The 26,620-nt window shown below is 49.1% G+C and overlaps 1 protein-coding gene across 1 annotated transcript in view; it reads right to left on the bottom strand.

Annotated features, from left to right (window-relative positions):
- The window catches only part of senp2 (SUMO specific peptidase 2), a 143,961-nt gene extending 117,681 nt beyond the window's left edge, over nucleotides 1-26,280 (bottom strand). The window contains 6 exon segments of the mRNA XM_070873889.1: nucleotides 10,199-10,254; nucleotides 11,794-11,969; nucleotides 11,972-12,012; nucleotides 17,642-17,694; nucleotides 21,525-21,646; nucleotides 25,996-26,280. Of these exon segments, the coding sequence (XP_070729990.1) occupies nucleotides 10,199-10,254; nucleotides 11,794-11,969; nucleotides 11,972-12,012; nucleotides 17,642-17,694; nucleotides 21,525-21,646; nucleotides 25,996-26,280 (733 nt within the window).
- Nucleotides 26,281-26,620: the final 340 nt, after the last annotated feature.

The following is a 26,620-nucleotide window of genomic DNA, read 5'->3' as shown; positions in this document are numbered from 1 at the left end:
ACTCAAACTCTCAAAGATGGACTTCATTCCAGTTATGGAGAAAAAGAAAAAGATAAAGACGCCACTTTGAAAGTAAACAAATGATTTTAAATTAACAACTTTATGGAGTTACGAACCCTCCGTGTAAAATACAAAACCTAATTTGAAGAAAGAAGAAAAAAAGATGTAACAGACTAAATGGAAAAAGACATAACTTACTAAATACTAGTTGATGTTTGCTGTGAAAAAGATATTGGTTTAATTAGAAGAGGAAAAAAAAAAATTGGAATAAGTAAAACAAAAACACTCTACATGGATTCGAATTTTCAATTATGAAAAAGTTTCAATGCAGTTTGAAAAGATTTCCAAAATGTCCCGAACAGTCTAAACAAGCAGGAGGGTTTTGAAGATAACGAGGAGAAAGAGAGAAATAAAAAAAAACAGAATTGAATTTCAGTAAACAAAATTGCTATTGTATGTGTGGTCTTGTTTTAAAACAATTAAAAAAAAAAAATTCTTTGGCAAGTACTTGAATTAGAAGTTAAGAAAACATTGGAGTTTACTCTAATGATTAATGCTGTTTTTAACGGATTCCTAATTTCGAAGCCAGTTTTGAAGGCACAAAGACTTTTTTTTCAGATGATTACGTGAAGTCACGTAATGACATCAGGTCTTCTTACAAACCTGGAAAGGAGTTAACCCTTTCCATTGACAGCCGTTTTATACTGAACATTATTAATTTGGATTTCTTAATAGAAAAAAAAAGACTCACCTAACAGAGGAAACAAAAATAAAAACAGAACTAGCTTATGTAATAATACTTGCCTGATACAATAAAGAAATAGATACTCAATGAAACAAATTGAAGAGTTAAAAGCTAAGATAAACAGGCTGGAAGAGATAACGGGTCTAGACGGATAGTGCAGTGCGCAGCCATAGCACCATCACCTCTGGCAATAGAGCCAATGTACCCCACGGTGGGTAGGTGTAGTCCACAAACCCAACCTAACGGTAAAGCAGACAGCGATGTTTGGAGGAATAGCTTTGGCCTTGGTCATAATAGGAGTTTGGGTAATATTTAAGTGGGTAAAGACACAGGCGCACGCCCTACAGATTCAGCTCGAAATGGTTCGATTATAACCTTGTGCTTCTGATTTTGCAGGGTGACAGGGACACTCGTAGAGCAAAAAAACTTAACCCCTGGTGACGACCAGGCCGTCTGTTTAAAATTACAGATAATACTTACCGGAATGGGAATACGAACGGCGCTACTCGTAATATGGATAGCCCTGCGACAGGCACGTACCCTGGGCAACACCGACGGACAGCAGAGCACGCTGGAAATAAACAACTATATGAACTATGGAGTCTTGTTTAATTTAACGGACGGAATGTGCATCCCAGCAGCCAAGGACTGGAGCAAGGACAGGACTTATTTTAATAAGAATCCTAATAAGAATAAGAGTATGTGTACAGTGCTCCACGGGTATAAGGAGCAGATGCATTAAACGGAAGGATGTCAAAGGGCCTGATGAATGTACTTTCGGCATAATTTGCGCGCCTCCGGGACAATCCCAGCAATCAGTCATCCGCAAGAAGGGAATGGGGCTGTGTGGGTATTACGAGGAGGCGGGGGCGGCTGCAATATAATTGTATGTATGTTTCTCACCCCCTCCGACACCGCGCCCCATAAGAATCACTACATTGCCCGAAGAACTGCCTTGTCCCATAACTACTAAGGGACCAGAAAATGGGATTGCAATGTACAACGAAGGGGAATTATTGTATGATAATGTTAAACATGAAATTGTGCCTGTTCTGATCAATATTTCAGGCATCCAGATGCCGGAATATTGTACCGAACAGTCAAGGAAGATGTACAATGTATTAAGTAAAGTCGTAATGCAGCAGGCTGCCGATGCCATGGGTGCCAGTAAGTTCCGGGGACAGGGGTTAGCACCCAGGGTGAAGAGGGAAATAGTAAATGATGTTGCTACCGTTTTCAATACAGGAACCTCCGTAGTGAACTCGATAGACATACAAGGGCTAAATGAGAGGGTAGAACAGCTTAAAGGGGTGATGAAGGGGTTATTGGAGAGGGTGGAGCAAAACCAGGAAGACCAGGCCAACCTAGGAAAGGAGGGTGCCGAAATCCAGTTGGATGGCATCTCAGTCCTGGAAGCTCACGCTAAAACCATTAATCACCTCATTGATAGAGAACAAGAAGATACAATAAAGCAAAGACAGGGGCAACTCTGTCATGCTTATGGTCTGTGGATGGTGGGACAGATCCGCCACAACCTCGACCAGATCCAACGCGGGGAAGTACCCGATTGGATAGACAGTTCACATTTGGCTCAGTTGGCGAACCAAAGGGGGACACTGGATAATTGGACTCTGAAGGGACTGACCCGAGTATACCCCGCAATTCCAGATCGCCAGATGGGTAGGACTACCGGGATAGGGATAGTCCTGTTGATCCCCATAGCAACGCCGGACTCAGGGCCGTTCCCCTTATACCAACTAGAGAATATCGGAGTAATACGGGAAAATGTCTCCATACGCTACTACCTAACCACCACCTCTGCCGTTCGTCGAAACAACATACTTACTGGGATTTCCCTAGCAGATTGCAAGCAAAGGGGGGAAATCACAGTATGCCCTCACCCGGTGGGCCGAGGGGAACTAGACGAGTGCGGGTTTAACCGAACCAACGGGTGTGTACTAGAAATAGTGCCCGCACACATGCACTTCGCGAGGGCAGGCTACGGAGGGAGGGGAAGATACTGCGTCTCTACTACTGAGCGTTCATACCAGTATAATGACCTGCAGTGCCCTATACCGCAGCCAAACTTTTGCTTTACACCACTACGACCTGTCGCGATCGGGCAAGCGCATATCACCCAGGTTAGGCGCCGGAAGTCCGAAGTTATTGAAGTAACTGATCAGCTCCATGATCATTTGCAGGATTATGACGAGCCAGAGCAGGTCCCTATCCCACATCTAACCGAAGTATTACGGGAGTTGAGGCTCAGAGTGGGTCAATCTGTAAAACTCTATCACCAGCTACAAACTAAAATCAAAGAAGATACCGAGGTAGACTTACAAAGTCAGAGTTGGTGGAGAAAGGTCTGGGACTGGGGAATAAATGTGAATATCCACCCATGGATTCGAATTATTTCACACACACTGGTCGGGATACAATTAATCTTAGCAATAACATGGGGCGTGATGGCCTGCCAGGTATGCAGGCGCCACAAACGGCGGAAACGGACCAATCACCGTTCCCTGGATATTAAACAAGCCTGTTTGATAAGGGGACGGGAGGAGCTAGCCTTTGTTAATTTGATCTAAGCAACCGGGACTCCTGAAACCGCGTGACTGGCCAGCACGTTGAGGCAAGGAGTACCGGGCAGTGCACAAATATCAGATAAAGGCAGTACGGTCGGTTAAAAGGGGACTAGGACTAGTCCCTTTACCGAAAGGGGGGAATTGTTGCAGAGAGTAGAAATATATATAGACTTAGGCATTAGGCACCTGCTGGATATTTAAAACTCACATAAGCTTAAATGGACACACACATAAAATGGCTGCCCAGGCATTATGGGAAATCAGGTAGTCAAACTGTGAACTGTTGAACGTTCACTGACCGAGCAATAACCCTGTGAGGCCCACTGTAGGAATGCCTGGGAAGACAGAGACAAGAAGGAAACCATCTCCTGTGAACAAGGCCATGAAACCAATTATTTCAGGAAGAAAGATAAGAGGGAAACCATTTGCTGTAAACAAGGCTATATACCAATTATTTCTCCAAGAAGAAAGAACTAGTGAGAGAACCTATATCAATCAGCCCAAGCTGACAAAAGACGAACACATGGTTCCTGAGACATAAGGGGAATTCTATTGGGTTAGAATAACCTATATGTAATCTATAATCATTGTGATTGGCTTGTGTCCAGCCGTGATGGGCTGTGTAGCTGCAGTAAACTGTTTTGTAACTGTTGTGAAACATATAAAGGTACATGTAACTCTTTGTTCTGTGAAGAGAAACCTGGATACGGTCCTGAGTTTTTCCTTCCCGCTGAGCGTAATAAAAGCTGCTTCAGCATTGGAACTGACCCTGAGTGTTGAGTGATTCTTCTAAGAAAACACTAACGCTAACAACTGTATCTTACCATGCTATACATGACTGTAACTGGATATGACCTGTAACAATAAGCATACCTTACCACCAGGGGTGCACTTGCAGGAGACACTCCATAGCTTTCCCACTGAGGTATATAAAGGGAGGTCTCAGGCAAGTGCAGCACTGGAGAGCTGGAATTAAAGGTACAGGTCCTTGAGTGACCTTGACTTCAGCATGTGTCTCGTGTAAGTCAGTACATTAGAGTCAGGACTTAACAGTGGCGATGAGTTACGGGATCACAGAATGGCTACCAACAGCTCAGATGAGAAATACAATGCTGGAGACAATTGGGATGACTTTATAGAAAGGCTCCATCAAAGCTTTGTGACCAATGACTGGCTGGGCGACGATAAGGCAGACAAGAGAAGAGCCCATACGCTTTAATGAAAGACCTGATAGCATCCGAGAAACCAGCAAGCAAGTCGTTTGAGGAGTTGTGCACACTGGTGAGAGACCACCTGAAGCCAGTGAGCAGCGTACACATGGCCAGACACAGGTTCTAAAACTACAGACGCTGTGTGGGCCAAAGAATACCCGACTTCGTGGCGGAACTTCGGAGGCTGGCTAGTTCATGTGAGTTCCCCGATGAACTAAGGAGAGAAGTACTGAGAGACTTTTTTATTGAAGGAATAGGCCCACAGGCATATTCCGAAAGCTTATAGAGACTAAGAACTTGACTCTAGAGGCAGCAGCACTGGTCGCACGACGCTCTTGGCAGGCGAAGAAGAAACAAGGCTGACCTATACTTCGGGTACGACAACCAACGAGGCATCGGAACAAGAGGTTCACATTGTGAAACAAACCACTACACCCACACACAGACAAAGGCAGGAGAGCAGGCCTTCGACAGCAGACAGTGGCGCCAGGAGCCATCAAAATCAAGGGCCACATGAACGGCCAATCACACCTCATCAACCCACAATGCAAGCAATCAACAACAGATTGAGAGAAACTCAAGGGAGATCAGCTCGACACAGCTGTGGCCGCACAAAAGCAACAGACCAAAACACACAAAGATCGACACCAAACTAAGGACCTATACTAAAGAAATCGTCCCAGTCCTTGGCAGCGCCATGCTCTCAGTCATACACAAAGGGATGGTGCACCAACTTTCCCTGTGGATTGTCCGTGGGGATCTCCCAGCCCTGTTGGGGAGAAGCTGGCTAGCAGAACTTAATTGGAAATGGGATGATGTTCACGCCATGTCGCCAGAGGAACGGACCTCCTGCTCAACAGTTTTAAGCCGTTTTGAACATCTCTTTCAGCCAGGTGTGGGCACCTTCAAAGGGGCTAAAGTTAGAATCTACATCACACAGAATGCCAGACCCGGTCCATCCAAGGCTAGAGCTGTGCCTTATGTGATGAGGGAAAAGATTGAACACAAACTGGATCGGCTTCTGCGGGAAGGCATAATTTCTCCCGTGGAATTCAGTGACTGGGCAAGCCCCATCGTCCCCATCATGAAGCCTGATGGATCCTTGCGAATCTGTGTGAATTACAAGTCGACCAGAAACAGAGTTTCCCTACAGGACCAATACCCGCTGCCCAGAGCGGAGGACCTATTTGCCACATTGGCTGGAGGAAAACTTTTCTCGAAACTTGACCTCACATCTGCATATATGACGCAAGAACTGACCGAAGAGTCTAAGCTACTTATCACCATCAACACACATCGAGGCCTTTTTGTGTACAAACGATGCCCATTCGGCATCAGGTCGGCAGCTGCTATATTCCAGCGCAACATGGAGAGTCTCCTCAAGTCCATCCCGGGGACAGTTGTGTTTCAAGATGACATACTCATCACGGGCAGGGACACCGACTCTCATCTCCGCAATATTGAGGAAGTACTAAGTCGATTGGATCGGGTAGGCCTAAGAGTTAAGAAATCCAAGTGTCTGTTTCTCGCGCCTGAGGTTGAATTTTTGGGCAGAAGGATTGCGACTGATGGAATCCGTCCAACCGAATCCAGAACCGAAGCGATTCGTCTGGCACCCAGACCCCGGAATGTCTCGGAACTGCGCGCCTTTCTCGGGCTACTCAATTACTTTGGGAACTTTATGCAGAACTTGAGCACGCTGCTGGAGCCTCTCCACGTGCTACACAGAATGGGGTGCGATTGGTTTTGGGGGGACGCCCAAGAACGCGCCTTCAATAAGGCACGCAAACTTCTATGTTCCAAGAGTGTTTTAGCCTTTTCTGACCCAGGTAAAAAGTTAGCAGGTAATCAGGAAGGCGAATAAAATGTTGGCCTTCATTGCGAGAGGGATGGAGTACAAAAGCAGGGAGGTCCTGCTGCAACTGTAGGTTATTGGTGAGGCCGCACCTGGAGTACTGCGTGCAGTTTTGGTCACCTTACTTAAGGAAAGATATACTAGCTTTGGAGTGGGGAACAGAGACGATTCACTAGGCGATTCCGGAGATGAGGGGGTTACCTTATGATGATAGATTGAGTAGACTGCGTCTTTACTCGTTGGAGTTCAGAAGGATGAGGGGTGATCTTATAGAAACATTTAAAATAATGAAAGGGATAGAGACAAGATAGAGGCAGAGAGGTTGTTTCCACTGGTCGGGGAGACTAGAACTAGGGGGCACAGCCTCAAAATACGGGGGAACCAATTTAAAACCGAGTTGAGAAGGAATTTCTTCTCCCAGAGGGTTGTGAATCTGTGGAATTCTCTGCCCAAGGAAGCAGTTGAGGCTAGCTCATTGAATGTATTCAAGTCACAGATAGATAGATTTTTAACCAATGAGGGAATTAAGGGTTATGGGGAGCGGGCGGGTAAGTGGAGCTGAGTCCACGGCCAGATCAGCCATGATCTTGTTGAATGGCGGAGCAGGCTCGAGGGGCAAGATGGCCTACTCCTGTTCCTAATTCTTATGTTCTTATGTTCTTAGTCCTTACGTGCGATGCGTCAGCGTACGGGGTCGGTTGCGTTTTACAGCACGTCAATGATGCGGGTAAATTGCAGCCCGTTGCTTATGCCTCCAGTCATTTTCGCGGGCGGAACGCGGATACGGTATATTTGAGAAGGAGGCGCTTGCGTGCGTGTATGGTGTCAAAAAGATGCACCAATACCTTTTCGGGGCCAAGTTTGCATTAGAAACAGACCACAAATCCCTCACGTCCCTACTATCCGAGTGCAAGGCAATCAACGGCAACGCCTCGGCGCGCATTCAATGGTGGGCACTCATGCTGGCGGTTTACGACTACACAATAAGGCACAGACCAGGCAGAGACAACTGTGCTGACGCGCTTAGCAGGCTACCCCTGGCGACAACAGAAGGATCCTACGAACAGGACTGTGAGATGGTCATGGCAATCATTGCCTTTGAATCCACAGGTTCACCCATGACGGCTCGCCAAATCAGAGCCTGGACGACCAGCGACCCCACGTTATCTCTAGTTAAAAGATGTGTTTTAACCGATGACTGGCAGAGGCTCGCGATGCCTGCCCCGAGGAGGTCAAACCCTTCCATAGGCGCATGCATGAACTCTCACTACAGGCAGACTGCCTGATATGGGGCAGCCGAGTAGTTATGCCCTTACGAGACAGGGAGGCGTTTGTCTGGGAGCTCCATCGCGAGCACCCGGGGATCGTCCTTATGAAGGCCATAGCCAGATCTCATGTCTGGTGGCCTGGCACTGACGCGGACTTGGAGCTCTGCATCCGTCGGTGCACCATTTGTGCCCAACTTAGTAATGCCCCCAGGGAGGCCCACCCCTAAGCCCTGGCCCACCAAACCGTGGTCGTGGGTGCATGTAGACTATGCGGGCCCATTCATGGGCAAAATGTTCCTCGTAGTCGTTGATGCATTTGCAAAATGGATCGAGTGCACCATTTTAAACTCGAGCATCACCTCCACACTGTGGAGAGCCTTAGAACCATGTTTGCAACGCACGGCATTCCTGACATATTGGTCAGTGATAATGGTCCGTGCTTCACCAGTGCAGAATTTCACAATTTTATAGTTGACCACGGTATAAATCACGTTAAGACGGCACCTTTCAAGTCAGCCTCCAATGGCCAGGCAGAGCGAGCAGTGCAGATCATTAAACAAGGCATGCTCAGAATCCAAGGTCCCACGCTGCAGAGCCGCCTGTCGCGACTGCTGCTGGCATACAGATCTCGTCCGCATTCGTTGACTGGGGTTCCCCCCGCGCAACTATTGATGACACGAACCTTAAAGACATGGCTCTCGTTAATCCTCCCAGACATGCATGAAATTGTTGAGGCTAAGCATCAAAAGCTAACCGAGTACCATGACCGAAATTCAAGGGGGAGGTGGAATGAGATAGGGGTCAAAGTGTTTGCGCTAAACTATGGCTGGGGTCCCAAATGGCTTGCAGGGACAGTAACAGACAATGAGGGAAACAGGCTACTGGTTGTACAAATGGACAATGGCCAAACCTGCCGGAGGCATATAGACCAAGTAAAAAGTAGATTCACTGATAACACTGAAGAACCAGAGGCAGACTACAATGTGGAACTCACACCACACCTGCTGGACAGACAGGTGGAACAACCTGAGGAAAGGGCAGCTCAACAGACAGCCCAGGCGAGATACCAGCAATCACACCGAACGAAAAACAGGCACCAAGGCAAACAACTGAACCACAACTAAGACGCTCTACGCAAGAGCGCAGACCACCTGAGACTGAATCTATAAAGGCACTAAGACCTTGGGGGAGGGTGATGTCATGTATCTCACATTACTGTATATAACTGTATCTTACCATGTTATACATGACTGTAACTGGATATGACCTGTAACAATAAGCATACCTTACCACCAGGGGTGCACTTGCAGGAGACACTCCATACCTGTCCCACTGAGGTATATAAAGAGAGGTCTCAGGCAAGTGCTGCACTGGAGAGCTGGAATTAAAGATGCAGGTCCTGAGTGACCTTGACTTCAGCATGTGTCTTGTGTAAGTCAGTACATTAGAGTCAGGACTTAACAGTAAATATAGCTGGGGTCCCAGCACTGAGCCCTGCGGCACCCTACTAGTCACAGCCTGCCATTCTGAAAAGGATCCATTTATCCCGACTCTCTGCTTCCTGTCTGCCAACAAGTTCTCTATCCACGTCAGTACATTACCCCCAATATCATGTGCTTTAATTTTGCACACCAATCTCTTGTGTGGGACCTTGTCAAAAGCCTTTTGAAATTCCAAATACACCACATCCACTGGTTCTCCCTTGTCCACTCTACCAGTTACATCCTCAAAAATTTCTAGTGACAGACCTGTACCCACCAGTACTGTAACCCAATTATACAATGACATACCTGTACCCACAAATACTGTACCCTAGTATTATACAATGACAGACCTCTACCCACCAGTACCGTAACCCTGTTTTATACAATGACAGAGCTGTGCCCACCTGTACTGCATCCTATGTAATACTGCTCAAAATGCTGTGCCCAGATCTAACCCAGGTTTTTAAAGAACAGTCATTCACTGTTATTCCTGGTCTTGCCAAGCTTCACGTTCTCCACTGATTTCAAGATTCTCATCCTCAGCTTCTTACACTCTAAACCTCAGTAATTTCCTCCAACCTTGTATTCCCACAGCCACCTTCCTCCCCTTTGTCACTGGCTTAGCCCTTGCCTCACACATCCACCACTGGCAGCTGCAATGTGCCCCAGCCCTCTGGAACTCCTTCCCAAAACATTTGTTCTTTCTCAATGCTTTAAAAAGCCCTTCTATTCTATTTTCATGCCCTCTTCAACTCCACAAGATAGAGGGGGGAATCCTTTGGCAGGGTTGCTATCTTATCTAAAAGTCCCTGGGCACGTCTGTTTTATAGTGATCCATCATTCTCCCTGATTTTCTTCTACCTCTCCAAAGGAGGAATGACCTGCCCTCTGCTCTGCATTGGTGGATGTTTGGGAACATGGGGAGACATCAATGCTCTCCGTTTACCACAAGGAAAGAGAAGTGGACAAAATGACAAACATAGGCTGGGATTGTCATGCAAAACCTTCTGTTCTGTCAGAACATTTTAACCTTTAAGAACTTGAACTTACCCAGCCTTCGCCTTTTTACTGATATCCATTCAATGTCATCTTTTGAAGCATGGACACTGGGGCAAAAAAGACCAATATGACATGAATTTAGGAGACAATATTCAAGGACTTACCTTCCATTGGAACAAAGTACAGTTTTAAGGATTTCCTGTGAATGGCAGAGGGTTTCTCCACTGGGAAATGTTTGCTTTTTAAAAGAATCATGCTCTCCATATTTGGCAAATGTTTAACTTCTCCTCACTGCCTTGACAGTCAAATAAAGAGGAGCCAGCTGAAAGCACAGCAACCAATGGTAGAGCGATTAATATCTGGGATGCGCAAGAGGCCAGAATTGGAAGAGCGCAGATGTCTCGGAGGGTTGTAGGGCTGAAGGAGGTTAGAGGAAGGGAGAGACGAGGTCATGGAGGAATTTGAAAATAAAGATGGGAGTTTTAAAATTGAGGCATTGCCATTGTAGGTTAGCAGGCACAGGGGTGATGGGTGAACGGGACTCGGTGCGAGTTAAAACACAGCAGCAGAGTTTTGGGTGACCCCAAGTTTTGCTTTGGAATAGTCAAGTCCAGAAGTAATAAAGGCATGGATGGATGAGGGTTTTAGCAGGTGAGACAGGGGCGGAGTCAGGTAATGTTCCAGAGGTGGAAATAGGAGGTCTTATTGATGGCATAGATGTGTGGTCGGAAGCTCATTTCGGGGTCAAATATGACACCGTGTGGTTCAGCCTCAGACAGGTGCTGGGGAGAGGGATGGAGCCGATGGCAGGGGAACAGAGATTGTGGTGGGTACCGAAACCAATGGATTCGGGGTCAGAAATAGGAGGGGGCCAAGGATAGATCCTTGGGGGAACACTAGAAGTAACGATGAGGGAGTGGGAAGAGAAGTCAGTTCATGTGATTCTCTGGCTACGGATAGATAAGAATGGAACCAGCAAGTGCAGTCCCACCCAGCTGGACAACAGTGGAGAGGTGTTGGAGGAGGATGGTGTGATCGACCGCGTCAAGGAGGGATAGTTTGCCTTTGTCACAGTCACATAGGATGTCATTTGTGGCTTTGATGAGAGCCGTTTCGGTACTGTGGGAGGGCGGAAACTGGATTGGAGGGATTCAAACATGGAGTTGTGGGAAAGATGGGCATAGATTGGGAAGTGACGTTCAAGGACTTTGGAGAGGAAAGGGAGGTTGAAGATGGGGCTGTAGTTTGCAAGGGCAGAGGGGGTCAAGGGTTTTTTTGAGGGGTGAAGACAGCAGATTTGAGGGAGTCGGACAGTACCTGGAGAGAACTGTTAACAATGTCAGCTAACATGGGAGTCAGAAAAGGAAGATGGGTGGTCAGTGGTTTGTTGGGAATAGGGTCAAGGGAGCAGGAGGTGGGACTCATGGACGAGTTGTGGACAAAGGTACGGAGGGTTTCAGCAGCAGATGAGCTGGGAGCGGGGGAATAGTGGGAGATGCGGGCCGGTCAGTGTGAGTAGGTGAGGGGCCCTGGATATGCATGTTGATGAGAGGCCCGGGTGTGGGCTGCAGATGGTCAGGTGCTGAGTGCTCTGTGATTGTGGTTCGACCCCTCCCGCCGCGGCCTAGCTGGCTCCGGACACCCACCTCGCGTAGTTCCTCTTGACGGGGGCAGCGCCGCTCCGGTTCGAAAGGCTGAGCGAAGGAGCTCCGGGCACTGCGGAGAAAAGCGAGTTGATGTTACGGCGGGCCCATTCGTACATGTCGGACTGGCGGCGAAGCCTGGGCTCGGCCCGGCAGGTTGCCAAGGAAACAGTGGGGGCGCGCAGGCGCAGTCAGCCCTGGCGGCTGAAGTTTCAGCTTCTCCTTAAAGAGACGCGGCAGGTATATGTGGACTGCTCACTGAGTGCAGTGCTGGAGCTTGGTGGAATTCAGTCTCTACAATCTAATGCAGCCTCTGAATCTTGTGTGTATTTCCTACTCCCTAAACCTATACACCTCTCTCTTCTCCTGTAAGACGCTCTTTAAAACCTACCTTTGACCAAGCTTTCAGTCACCTGTCCAAAAATCTCCTTGTGTGGAAATTTTGTTTGATAATGCTCCTGTGACGCATCGTGGGACGTTTTACTGCGTTAAAGGTGCTGTATAAATGCAATGTTGTTTGCCCCATCATTGGTGGCCGTGCTATTAGCTGCCCCAAGTCTTGGAATTCCCTCCCCAAAACCCTTAGCCTCTCCCTTAAGACCCTCCTTAAAACCCACTTCTTTGATCAAGCTTTAGGTCACCCCATCTAATATCTCCTGCTTCAGCTCAGTGTCCATTTTTTGACATCTCTGTAAAGTGCTTTGGGATGGGGTTTTTTATGTTAAAGGCACTTTATCAATGTAAACTGTTACTGGTGAATCTGCACCACTTGTGCGCTAGTAGTGTTGTGGCCATTGTCGGTCAAGAGCTTTGTTAGGTGACCCGTGTAAAGTCCTGACCCTGCAGTATAGACTTACACGAGGCACATGCTGAAGTCAAGGTCACTCTGGACCTGCACCTTTATTTCACAGCTCTCGAGTGCTACACTTGCCTGAGACCTGCCTTTATATACCTGTGTGGAACAGGTATGCAGTGTCTCCTGCAAGTGCACCCCTGGTGATAAAGTATGCTTGTGGTTACAGGTCATATCTAGTTACAGTCATGTATAGCATGGTAAGATACAGTTATATACAGTAGTGTGAAATACATGACATCACCCTCCCCCCAAGGTCTTATTGTCTTTATAGATTCAGTCTCTCAGGTGGTCTACGCTCTCGCATGGAGCATCTTAGTTGTGGTTCAGTTGTTTGCCTTGGTGCCTGTTTTTCTTTCGGTGTGATTGCTGGTATCTCGCCTGGACTGTCTGTTCAGACTGCCCTTTCCTCAGGTTGTTCCCTCTGTCTATCCACCAGGTGTGGTGAGAGTTCCACATTGTAGTCTGCCTCTGGTTCTGCAGTGTTGTTGGTGAATCTACTTTTTACTTGGTCTACCTGCCTCCGGCAGGTTTGGCCATTATTCATTTGTACAACCAGTAGCCTGTTTACCTTCCTTGCCTGTTACTGTCCCTGCAACCCATTTGGGACCCTGGCCATAGTTTAGCACAAACACTTTTTCCCCTATCTCATTCCTCCACCTCCTCGAATTTCGGTCATGGTACTCAGTTAGCTTCCGGCACTTTGCCTCAACAATTTCATGCATTTCTGGGAGGATTAACGAGAGCCAAGTCTTTAAGGTCCGTTTCATCAATAGTTGCACGAGGGGAACCCCAGTCAATGAATGCGGACGAGATCAGTATGCCAGCAGCAGTCGCGACAGGCGTGGGACCTTGGATTTTTAGTGTGCCTTGTTTAACGATTTGCACTGCTCGCTCCGCCTGGCCATTGGAGGCCGGCTTCAACGGTGCCGTCTTAACGTGATTTATGCCGTGGTCAGCTATAAAATCTTGAAATTCTGCGCTGGTGAAGCACGGACCATTATCACTGACCAATATGTCAGGAATTCCATGCATTGCAAACATGGTTCAAAGGCTCTCCACAGTGGTGGAGGTGGTGCTCGAGTTTAAAATGGTCCACTCTATCCACTTTGAAAATGCATCGACGACTACGAGGAACATTTTGTCCATGAATGGGCCCGCATAGTCTACATGCACCCGCGACCACGGTTTGGAGGGCCAGGGGCTTAGGGGGGCCTCCCTGGGGGCATTACTGAGTTGGGCACCAATGGTGCACCGCCGGACGCAGAGCTCCAAGTCCGCGTCAATGCCAGGCCACCAGACGTGGAATCTGGCTATGGCCTTCATAAGGACGATCCCCGGGTGCTCGCGGTGGAGCTCCCGGACAAACGCCTCTCTGCCTCGCAAGGGCATAACTACTCGGCTGCCCCACATCAGGCAGTCTGCCTGTAGTGATAGTTCATGCATGCGCCTATGGAAACATTTGATCTCCTCGGGGCAGGCATCGCGGGCCTCTGCCCAGTCACCAGTTAAAACACCTCTTTTGACTAAGGATAACGTGGGGTTGCTGGTCGTCCAGGCTCTGATTTGGCGAGCCGTCATGGGCGAACCTGTGGATTCAAAGGCATTGATTGCCATGACCATCTCACAGTCCTGTTTGTCGGACCCTTCCGTGGTCGCCAGGGGTAGCTTGCTAAGCGCGTTGGCACAATTGTCTGTGCCTTATTGTGTAGTCGTAAGACACCAGCATGAGTGGCCACCGCTGAATGCGCACCGAGGCGTTGGCGTTTATTGCCTTGCACTAGGATAGCAGGGACGTGAGGGGTTTGTGGTCGGTTTCTAACGCGAACTTGGCCCCGAAAAGGTATTGGTGCATCTTTTTGACACCGTACACGCACGCGAGCGCCTGCTTCTCAACCATACCGTACCCGCGCTCCGCCCGCGAAAGTGACCTGGAGACATAAACAATGGGTTGTAATTTACCCGCATCATTGACATGCTGTAAAACGCACCCGACCCCGTATGCTGACGCATCACATGTAAGAACTAGCTTTTTACCTGGGTCAAAAAAGGCTAAAACACTGTTCGAACATAGAAGGTTGCATGCCTTATTGAAGGCGCGTTCTTGGGCGTCCCCCCCAAAACCAATCGCACCCATTTCTGAGTAGCATGTGGAGAGGCACCAGCAGCATGCTCAAGTTCTGCATAAAGTTCCCAAAGTAATTGAGTAGCCCGAGAAAGGTGCGCAGTTCCGAGACATTACGGGGCCTGGGTGCCAGGCGAATCACTTTGGTTTTGGATTCTGTTGGACGGATTCCATCAGCGGCAATCCTTCTGCCCAAAAATTCAACCTCGGGCGCAAGAAACAGACATGTGGATTTCTTAACTCTTAGGCCTACCCGATCCAATCGACTTAGTACTTCCCCCAAATTGCGGAGCTGGGAGTCGGTGTCCCTGCCCGTGATGAGTATGTCATTTTGAAACACAACCGTCCCCGTGATGGACTTGAGCAGACTCTCCATGTTGCGCTGGAATATAGCAGCTGCCGACCTGATGCTGAATGGGCATCGATTGTACATAAAAAGGCCTCAATGTGTGTTGATGGTGATGGTGCTGAGTAGCTTAGACTCTTCGGTCAGTTCTTGCGTCATATACGCAGATGTGAGATCTAGTTTCGAGGAAAGTTTTCCTCCAGCCAATGTGGCAAATAGGTCCTCCGCTCTGGGCAGCGGGTATTGGTCCTGTAGGGAGACTCTGTTTATGGTAGACTTGTAATCCCCACAGATTCGTACGGATCCATCAGGCTTCATGACGGGGACAATGTGACTTGCCCAGTCGCTAAATTCCACGGGTGAAATAATACCTTCCCGCAGAAGCCGGTCCAGTTCGTGTTCAATCTTTTCCCTCATCACATAAGGCACAGCTCTAGCCTTGTGATGGACCGGTCTGGCATCCTGTGTGATGTAGATTTTAACTTTAGCCCCTTTGAAAGTGCCCACACCTGGCTGAAAGAGATGTTCAAAACGACTTAGAACTGTTGAGCAGGAGGTCTGTTCCTCTGACGACATGGCGTGAACATCATCCCATTTCCAATTTAGTTTTGCCAGCCAGCTTCTCCCCAACAGTGCTGGGAGATCTCTGGGGACAATCCACAGGGGAAGTCGGTTCACCGTCCCTTTGTGTGTGACTGAGAGCATGGCGCTGCCAAGGACTGGGACGATTTCTTTGGTATAGGTCCTTAGTTTGGTGTCGATCCTTGTGAGTTTTGGTCTGTTGCTTTTGTGCGGCCACAGCTGTTCAAATTGTTGGACGCTCATGAGAGATTGACTAGCTTCCGTGTCCAGTTCCATGTCGACGGGTATCCCATTGAGTAGGACCCTCATCATTATTGGAGGCGTCTTGTTGTAAGAACAGTGGACATTAATCGTGTTGACCCGCTGTACCCCGGTGTCCCGGGCACTTTCCCCACCGTCTTCTGGTCCGCTTTCTCACCCTTTCGATTCGTATACCAGCCAAGCTGCTGTTTTTCTGCACATGCGAGCCAGATGTCCTGTATAGTTGCAGTTTCTGCAAACAGCATGCTGAAATCGACAGCCCCTTGTTGAGTGCCTTCCCCCACATCTCCAGCACAGACCGCTTCCATTGTTTCCGAGGGATGAGCTGCGTCTGGCTGATCTCTCTTGAGCTTCTCTCAGTCTGTAGTTGATTGCTCGCATTGTGGGTTGATGAGGTGTGAACGGCCGTTTCTGTGGCCCTTGATGGCTTCTGGTGCCACTGCCTGCTGATGAAGGCCTGCTCTCCTGCCTTTGTCTGTGTGTGGGGGTAGCAGCTCGTTTCACGCTGTGAACCCCTTGTTCCGATGTTTTATTAGTTGTCGTAACCGCAGTATAGATCAACCTCGTTTCTTCTTCTCCTGCCAAGAATGTCTGTGCGACCAGTGCTGCTGCCTCTAGGGTCAAGTTCTTGGTCTCTATAAGCTTTCGGAATATGCCTGCGTGGCCTATTCCTTCAATAAAAAAGTCTCTCCTTAGTTCATCGGAGAACTCACATAAACTAGCCAGCCTCCGAAGTTCCGTCACAAAGTCGGGTATGCTCTGGCCCACACAGTGTCTGTAGTTGTAGAACCTGTGTCTGGCCATGTGTAGGCTGCTCGCTGGCTTCAGGTGGTCTCTCACCAGTGTGCTCAACTCCTCAAACGACTGGCTTGCTGGTTTCTCGGGTGCCAGCAGGTCTTTCATTAAAGCGTATGTTTTCGAGCCACAGCTGGTCAAGAGATGGGCTCTTCTCTTGTCTGCCTTATCATCGCCCAGCCAGTCTTTGGTCACAAAGCTTTGATGGAGCCTTTCTATAAAGTCATCCCAATTGTCTCCAGCATTGTATTTCTCATCTGAGCTGTTGGTAGCCATTTTGTGCATTCTGCGATCCCGTAACTCGTCGCCACTGTAAAGTCCTGACCCTGCAGTACAGACTTACACGAGACACATGCTGAAGTCAAGGTCACTCTGGACCTGCACTTTTATTTCACAGCTCTCGAGTGCTACACTTGCCTGAGACCTGCCTTTATATACCTGTGTGGAACAGGTATGCAGTGTCTCCTGTAAGTGCACCCCTGGTGGTAAAGTATGCTTGTGTTTATAGGTCATATCTAGTTATAGTCATGTATAGCATGGTAAGATACAGTAGTGTAAGATACATGACAACCTGACCATACATTGGGCCGGATTTTCGGCTTTCGGGGTTTTTCGACGAAAGCATTAGTGATACGTCAAACTTACAGTTTGCACTGCACTACCATTTTTAGCCTGAACTTTCAGCCTTTACATCTGTACCAGGGGTGCGTCGGTAAGGAGGACATTGCACGAGGATTCGCGGCGCAAAAATGCGAGTTTCAACAAATTTAGTCCGGAGCCAGGAGTGCTGTGAGAGAGGCCTTGGGCGGTGGAAAAAAATTCCAAAAAACATTTACAAGATCCTTAAATTAAGTAATCGCTGCAAAAAAAAATCAAAACTTTAACTTACCTTTTTTGCAGGTTTTCATATTTACCATTGCTGGCATGGACCCTGTCGGTATTCTGGGTGTGGCGTACGAATCGGGAGATAGCTGAAAGTCTGACGCAAACTCAATCTGCGTCGTTGCACGTCGGCGCACCACTCCTCAGCGGTACTTGAAAGCTCTGCCGTAAACAGGTACCCGAGGATCCCGCCCGAGCGTCGCGAACGGGTTTATCGCCGCGGAGGGTCAAATCGCAACGAAGACACGGTCGCAAACTTCTCGAAAATCCAGCCCACTCAGTTTTGAACTGTGACATCCCAAGTTTGGGGAAGCTCTCTAGTAATTTCGGGAAATGAAAACTGGACAGAGAAAAGCTGTATTTTTCATTGATGGTTTAAAAATATTGCTTTGCAAATGTGTTTCCAGATTGTGGACGAGTGGGCCCATTTGGGGTTGGACTGAGTAGTAGATGGTAGATTTATTTAAATAATTGATGCTCTCTGCAGCCAGATGCCTGTAGGGACCAAGGACTGCTCAGCTGGGGGAGGAGGGGAGGGAGTTGGGGGGCTCTGTTCATTTTTCCTTACTCTTCCCTGCTTTCCCCCCACCAATTGGGAGACATGGTGCTCAGTGGTCCCTTGCACAGAGCAGAGTCCAGAGGAAGCATACACATGGTGTCGATTGTTCGTGTTTCGATGCTCCATGTCAAAAAGACAGACTTGCATTTATATAGTGCCTTTCACAACCTCAGGATGTCCCAATGCGCTTGACAGCCAATGACATACTTTTGAAGTGCAGTCACTGTTGTAATATAGGAAACACGGCACCCAAAATTGCGTACAGCAAGGTCACACAAACAGCAATATGATAATGACCAGATAAACTGTTTTTAGTGATGTTAGTTGAGACATAAATATTGTCCCAGGACACCGGCGAGAACTCCCCTCCTCTGCATTAGTCCGACTAGTCATGTTGAAAACTGTGGCAGAAATTGGACCATTACTGAGACTGGTGGTGTTGGTTGAGGGATAAATATTGACCAGGACACCTGGGTGAACTCCCAGAACTCCACTAACTGGTGAGCAGTTAAGGTGATGTGAGGGGGCGAGCAGTCAGGGTGATGTGAGATTATACTGCAGTCAGGGTGATGTGAGGGGGCGAGCAGTCAGGGTAATGTGAGATTATACTGCAGTCAGGGTGATGTGAGGGGGCGAGCAGTCAGGGTAATGTGAGATTATATTGCAGTCAGGGTGATGTGAGGGGGCGAGCAGTCAGGGGATGTGAAGCATAGTGCAGTCAGGGTGATGTGAGGTATACTGCAGTCAGGGTGATGTGAGGTTATACTGCAGTCAGAGTGATGTGAAGGAGAGAGCAGTCAGGGTGATGTGAAGGGGAGAGCAGTTAGGGTGATGTGAAGGGGAGAGCAGTTAAGGTGATGTGAAGGGGAGAGCAGTTAGGGTGATGCGAGAGAAACTGCAGTCAGGGTAATGCGAGGCATACTCATCCTAGGCTGTCCCTTGAAATTGAGGAAGACTTGCTTCCACTCTAAAAGTTCTTAGATGACTGAACAGTCCAATACGGGAATTGCAATCTCTGTCACAGGTGGGACAGACAGTCGTTGAAGGAAAGGGTGGGTGGGACTGGTTTGCCGCATGCTACTTCCGCTGCCTGCGCTTGTTTTCTACATGCTCTCGGCAATGAGACTCGAGGTGCTCTCCCGGATGCTCTTCCTCCACTTAGGCCCGTCTTTGGCCAGGGACTCCCAGGTGTTGGTGGGGATGTTGCATTTTATCAAAGAGGCATTGAGGGTGTCCTTGAAATGTTTCCTCTGCCCACCTGGGGCTCGCTTGCCGTTTAGGAGTTCCGAGTAGAGTGCTTGCTTTGGGATTCTTGTGTCAGGCATGCGAACAGTGTGGCCCGCCCAACGGAGCTAATCGAGTGTGGTCAGTGCTTCAATGCTGGGGATGTTGGCCTGATCAAGGACGCTAATGTTGGTGCGTCTGTCCTCCCAGGGGATTTGCAGGATCTTGCGGAGAAATCGTTGGTGGTATTTCTCCAGCGATTTGAGGTGTCTACTGTATATGGTCTATGTCTCTGAGCCATACAGGAGGGCAGGTATTACTACAGCCCTGTAGACCATGAGCTTGGTGCCAGGTTTGAGGGCCTGATCTTCGAACACTCTCTTCCTCAGGCAGCCGAAGACTGCACTGACGCACTGGAGGTGGTGTTGAACCTTGTCGTCGTCTCTCGAGATATGGAAAATGATCACGTTGTCCAGGGCCGTGCCGTAGATCTTAGGTCTCAAGGTGATGTGAGGTGGTCAGCAGTCAGGGTGATGTGAGACATACTGCAGTCAGGTTGATGTGAGGTATACTGCAGTCAGGGTGATGTGAAGGGGAGAGCAGTCAGGGTGATGTGAGGGAGCGAGCAGTCAGGGTGATGTGAAGGGGCGAGCAGTCAGGGTGATGTGAGGGAGCGAGCAGTCAGAGTGATGTGAGGGAGCGAGCAGTCAGGGTGATGTGAAGGGGCGAGCAGTCGGTGATGTGAGGGAGCGAGCAGTCAGGGTGATGTGAAGGGGCGAGCAGTCAGGGTGATGTAAGGGAGCGAGCAGTCAGGGTGATGTGAAGGGGCGAGCAGTCAGGGTGATGTAAGGTACACTGCAGTCAGGGTGATGTGAGGGGGCGAGCAGTCAGGGTGATGTGAGGGGGCGAGCAGTCAGGAAGATGTGAGGTAGTGAGCAGGGGAGTGGGACTAATTGGATAGCTCTTTCAAAGAGCCAGCACAGGCACGGTGAGCCAAATGGCCTTCTGTAATGCGAGATCCTATGATTCTCTGAACATCTACATCTACAATGGTGTCCATCGATATACTAGGGATGCTAAATTGGATAGCCCCCGAAAATGGGCACGGTTATTACGATCTGCGACTACTTCGCACCCGTTTAATGTAATGCAAGCAGTATGCCACCTTCATGATGCCTGCTGTTTATAATGATTGCTGTGTGCAGCCAGAGCTGTTGATTGGCTGCACAGATCAGCAAAGGGCCCAATACCATTATTTGCTAGCACTACTTAAAGCTAGCCTGTATCTCTTAAAGGTAAGGTACATTGTGGCTGCTGGAGGTGCTGAGATCATTCCGAATAATGCTGTGCAACAAAGAACAATGGCTGACCATGTAAGAGAGCATGCACCAAGGTTTTCCGACACTGTACCAGAAGTCTTGGTGGAGGAGGTGGAAAGGAGGAGAGATGTCCTGTATCCACAGAGGGGCCAGGAGGCCCTCCAGACACAGTGAGAAGGCAGTGGGAGCGGATAGCCATGGAGGTCAATGCCGGGCGTTTAGCCCCGATGACCTGGATCCAATGCTGAAAGAATTTTAATGACTTCATGCGAGTGATCAAGGTCAGTGATTGCATCTTCAAATGCCATATCCTACCAACTGCACCACTAGCCTCAGCCACTGATCAGTGCACCACACCCTCATCACTGTAAGACTTATCTTTTATAAGAACAGGTTTTTAATCCTGTAAAATCTTGTCTTGACACTTTACAGGGTTCGGACTTATGAGACAGAACAATACGGACACAGGATACCTCGTTTCCCCTCACTGGGTAATCTTTACTTAAAATTCAACAAAAGAGCACAAGTAAAAATCCAATAGTAGCAATACACAACAGTTACTGTATAGGCCTACCCTGTAAGACTTGCTTTACTTACAGTTTATTTACTTTATACTTATGCAATTCTAAGCAAATCTCGCACGTGACTAATACGACCGATGATCAAGCACCTAGTAATTAGTCTGTGGCTCTTTGGTTGGCAACTGACCAAGTTGACCTCTCTCCGACTGCAGCCGTACCCCATATCTCATTAGCAGAAACATTTGATGAAAAATGCTGTAGTCTTACAGTTCCACCCTTAAGTGACTGGACTCGAACTTTGTCTCAGTCACTTTCAGTTCACTTTGTAATCCTTTCCTTTCGTCGATATTTCCTATCTCATCTTGAGCCACTCCTGCTGTTGGCGGTTCCTGTTAACACGGCAGGATATTATCAGGAGATACAACACAATCACTAGTTGCACAACGGCCAACACATGCGAGACAATCCGTATCCAAGGAGGAATTTTGATATCCATACCAACGTCCCATCAGATGAATCGTCCCCAATCTTAGACAGTTCTTTACATAATTCACAGTTCTTTTAGGCCAAGGGATAATAATGGTCTTAGATTGTTTAATATGCCTCATCAACTCTGGTAGAGGTGGGATGCCATAGCCAAATCGCGCCATGTACTGGTGTAATTGCTTCTTTAAATCATCTTCTGCCGTAATATCTACTTGTCTATGTGAATAAATGCTTAATAAACCCGCACAAAAGGTCATGTTGGTACCATACTGGTATTCCTGGTGTGGTGACACAATATTCAAGACCAACTGGTCCTTAAATCCATTATGATTCTGCATCTGCAGCTGCACATCGTCCATACTATTGACGAGAGATGTACCCGTGCTAAATCATTGAGCACCCCTTGCCTCTGCCTCCCCGGACCAACGTTAACCCTCACTCCCATATCGTACAATCTTTCCCGACTCACATCCCCGTAACTGAGTTCAAAGAACTGGCGGAACATTTCTTTAATGAGCGCCTCATACAGCTGCTTAGTTTCTTTTGGACACCACTCGTGCAGATGTACCGCGGTTAAGTTTAAAATGACTGACGCGACCGCGTAATGCACTCCCTGGAATAAAACCTTTCCAGTCGGGACTAAAACTAAACCATTCCCTGGGCCTGCTGTGGTGGCTGGACATCTAACTTTGTCGTCTGTACCGATGGGCTGTGGGCTGTGGGCAGGGGCTTCCTCTTGTGTGCTACAAGTTCAGTGGCATTTATTGTGTTGGGAGGGTCTGGGATCACGCAGGAGTCCATACTCCGATCCCATCTGATCCAAGCCCTGGTGTCCTGCCGTTGTTGCGAAAAGGCAATCAACACACCTGCTGGGCAGATCCGCTCCGACCCCCACATACACACACAAATTCCCTGTTCCTCCTTCCACCACTTGTCCCAGCACACTTCCATTCCCCCCTTTGACCCCATGATCTGTCGGTACGTATTGTTCCCCAGTCGTTCTCAGTCTGCTGTCTGGTTCCCCGTGTCCTGACTCAATTTCCTGAGCCACCACCAGCGTCCCAGGGGAATGAGTCCCTTGCACTTCAAGCATACTTGCTTGCCCTCGGTCACCCCAACCCGGCTGGCTGTGACCTTCAGTCTGGGACACGGTATGGAAGCCTCCCTGTATGTGAACCTGGCGTGGCTGGAGTATTTCGTCGAATTCGACACCAGCCACCCTGGCCACCTTCCCTCGTGGAAGTAGGCTGCCATCCCGTCCGTGTCCCCTGTCCTACCCCCCTGTGTCACGGTGGGTCCGTTTCCCCCCAGTACATCCGCAGAGGAAGGACAACTCTGCGTCCCCCCTCCTGCTGTACCCTGTTCTGGCCAAGCTCCAAAGAACGATTACCAGGGTTGTCTCCATCTTTCTCTCGGCTTCCTGTGAAGATACAAAGAAACAACAACCTTTCTGTGAGAGGGAATTCGCTGATCCACAGGTCTGGCTTCATCAAAAACACACTCTAAAACACAAAACTGAGAAGGAAACTATATACACCGCCACCCGTCTCCGTGTGGCCCCGCTAGGTCTCTATGATCCTGGGCCTTTTACGGCTCCTCGGCGGTGTGTAAGGAGGCAACCACGGTGCTCTCAGCCGTGTGATCCTGCTACTCCTAACCACCACCACCACGGGCTCCTCACTGTCCCAAACTATGAGAGGAAGATCCGCGTCCACCATGCTGTTTACAGCCCCTTGGTGCTTCTTTCTGTTTCTCGTCCTTTCCCCTGGGTTAAACAACTTGCACTGGTTCACATGGAACCACTTTGTGCGCTTCGGAAGCTTAACCACGTACACCATGGGACTAGCCTTATCTACAATGCTATAGGGTCTCATGTGCAAAGGCTCAAACGTGCCCACACGAGCGTAATTGCGGACCTGATCCTCTACCTTCCACTCGTGGGTTCTCCGGGGCTCGATTGCTCCGGTGCTGCTTCCCCATGTTGCTGGCAGCTTGCCAATGTATCTCACAGAGGGTTGTAAATCTGTGGAATTCGCTGCCTTAGAGAGCTGTGGAAGCTGTGACATTGAATAAATTTAAGACAGAAATAGATAGTTTCTTAAACAATAAGGGGTTATGGGGAGCGAGCGAGGAAGTGGAGCTGAGTCCATGATCAGATCAGCCATGATCTTATTGAATGGCGGAGCAGGCTGGAGGGGCCATATGGCCTACCCCTGTTCCTATTTCTTATGTTCTTATGAATCTGTTTCAAGTGCTCGAACAAATTCCTAACAAATTTGTCCCGGTTTACCTCTCTCACCTACCCCACTGTGAGAACTGGCGCCAGAACGTGGGTGGGCTTGCGCATGACCCTACCAGTAAAGAGCTCATGTGGGGAATACCCTGTGCTTCTGGAGAGGCTGGTTCAGGTCCCCATCAGGACAAACGGCAGGACCTCAACCCACTTTTTCAGGGACTGTCCTGTTTCCTTCCGCAGACTTTCTTTGATGGTCCGATTAAGTCGCTCCACAACCCCCGTTGACTGTGGGTTGTGTTATGTATGAATAAAGAATCTGACTAGATACTGTGAGCTGAAAGTAAAGTGTGACCTTAGTCTTTTATTGCAGGTCTCCAGAATGCCTCTCCAGCCTGTGAAGCCTCCTTAAATACCAGTGCTCCCTAGGGATTGTGGGATCCCTTGGAACTCCAGGGGATGAGTCCTCTGATGGCTACACAAGGTATATACAGGTTTACATATATAACAGGTTGTGAGCCACATACTATTTCCCTTCTATCCCTAGCACTTTCAAGGTAGCCTGCATGACCTGCCCTGTGAAGTGGCTCCGCTGGTCAGACTCCACGATCTATGGCAGTCCCCACCTAGAGAACACTTCCCTCACCAAGATCCGTGCCGTCGTCAGTGTCGTGGCTGATCGGCAAGGAAAGACTTCAACCCACTTTGAGAAAACGTCCATTAGGACCAAACAGTACTTGTAACCCCTCTTTGTGGTGGGCAATGGCCCGATGTAATCGACACGTACCGACTGCCATGGTCCCTCTACCCTTCTCGTGTGCCCCATGGGAACCTTTCTATTCTGGGGATCGGGGTTGTTCGCTGCGCACACCAGACAGTCTGTGCAAAAATCACGGACATCCTCCCTCAGTTGAAGCCACCACTCTGCCTGTTCTACCCTCTGCCAGGTCGTCTCTGGCCCTGGATGTCCCGCTCCTGGGTCCCCTGTGGGCTATCTGTAGGAATTTCCTCTGGTGCTGTTCTGGAACTACCCACTGATCTCTTGAGAAGCATTCCCTCCTTTAAAGTGATGCCCTCTACCCCGAACGGGCCTTATACCTTTTCACCCCTAGCCAGCTGCTCCAGGACAACCTTAAGGACGAGATCCTGTGCCTAGACTTTCCTCAAGTCCGGGGCCAATGCTACCCCTGCACTCCCTTATGTTCCCCCTTTGTCCCGGATCGCTGCTACTGGGCTGGACCCGTATTGGTCCCAAAACTCTCCTGTTTTGGCTTCCTCCTTGGCTAACTCATCAGCCTTTTGGTTGCCTTCCCCTCTGGGCTCTGTCTTGGAATGGGTCTTTACTTTATGAATGTAATGGCTTCCCTGGGTTCCCGTGGCCTCTAAGATCCTTTGCAACAGTGGTTTGGTTGCTAAGGGCTTCCCGTCTGCGGATGTGAAACCCCAACGAGACCAGATGGCCTCGTGACCAGGTGCATGAATTGCATGTGAACATGGAATCTGAGCAGATGGTGTATGGGGTCGGGAACTCGTCGGCGTGGGGAACGATGTACACCACCGCCAACAGTTCGGCGTGCTGAGCGCTCAGGGTGCTCGGGAGTTTAATGGCCCTTGCAATGCCTGCCGTTGGGTAATAAATCCCGCACCTGGTGAAACACTCCCCTGCTACCACTGAACTGGATCCATCGACATATATTTCGCAGCCCGTGGGGTGTAACCCGGCCCGAAATCCTATGTCTACATCCCATACTCCCCCTACTGAATACTTATGGGCCGTCCCTGCATAGATCATGTTAGCGGCCAGCTTGGGCTCACACAGGCCTTGCACTCAGGTTCATCTGTGAGAGCAATAAAGTCCAGCGAACAATGCGAGCACTGCTCACCGTGCCATCCTTTATTCTCCCATCTAATAACATTTGAGTGGGGGTATGGTGGGTCAGTAGAATGATCTGGGATGACCTTGACTGCCCATTGCGTGGCAAGGAGATGCCTCTCGCAATTGGAGTACTCCCGTTCTACATCTGTGAGGACTCTTGAGTACGCCATGGGTCGCAGCTTGCCGTGCCACTTCTGGAGCAGCACCGCGCTCAAGCTGTCCCCGCTGGCTACTATTTCTAAAAAGAAGTCCTCCCCATCATTAATTGCCCCCACCTGCTCGTTCCCAGCAAACCCCACAAGACGGAATGGAACCTTGCTGGACCAGGGTGAATCGGTCGGGTTACTCACATGGATCACCGTGCTCGAAGCTCCGGTGTCTACCAAGTACTTCCCCTCTACCTTCTTCACCCGGTCTACTCCATTCATCGTACGTGAGTGAACACAGGTACTCAGGCTGGGTGCGTACTAGTCAGGGCGGTGGGATTATTGGAGCGGTCGGGATTTCCCTGCTCACGGCAGCGTCTACCCTTCCCTGCTCTGGCACAAAAACTGTCCGAAGAGCGACCACCAGAACATCAAATTGTTCAGCGGTCGGTCCCTTCGCCTCGACAGGTTTTGTCTTAGGCACTGGAGGATCCCCTTTGCCTTGCCCCCTCCCCGGGGCCGGACAGTCTCTCCTCCAGTGTCCTGTCTTCCTACACCCGAAACATGTTCTAGCCTTCCCTGCACTAACCTCTTCCTGGCGCCATTCCCTTTTACTACCCCC

This window comes from Pristiophorus japonicus, chromosome 3 (genome assembly GCF_044704955.1).
Source record: "Pristiophorus japonicus isolate sPriJap1 chromosome 3, sPriJap1.hap1, whole genome shotgun sequence".
NCBI classification, from domain to species: Eukaryota; Metazoa; Chordata; class Chondrichthyes; family Pristiophoridae; genus Pristiophorus; species Pristiophorus japonicus.
Note: the sequence above shows the minus strand (reverse complement) of the source record. Positions and strands in the feature narration are given on the sequence as shown.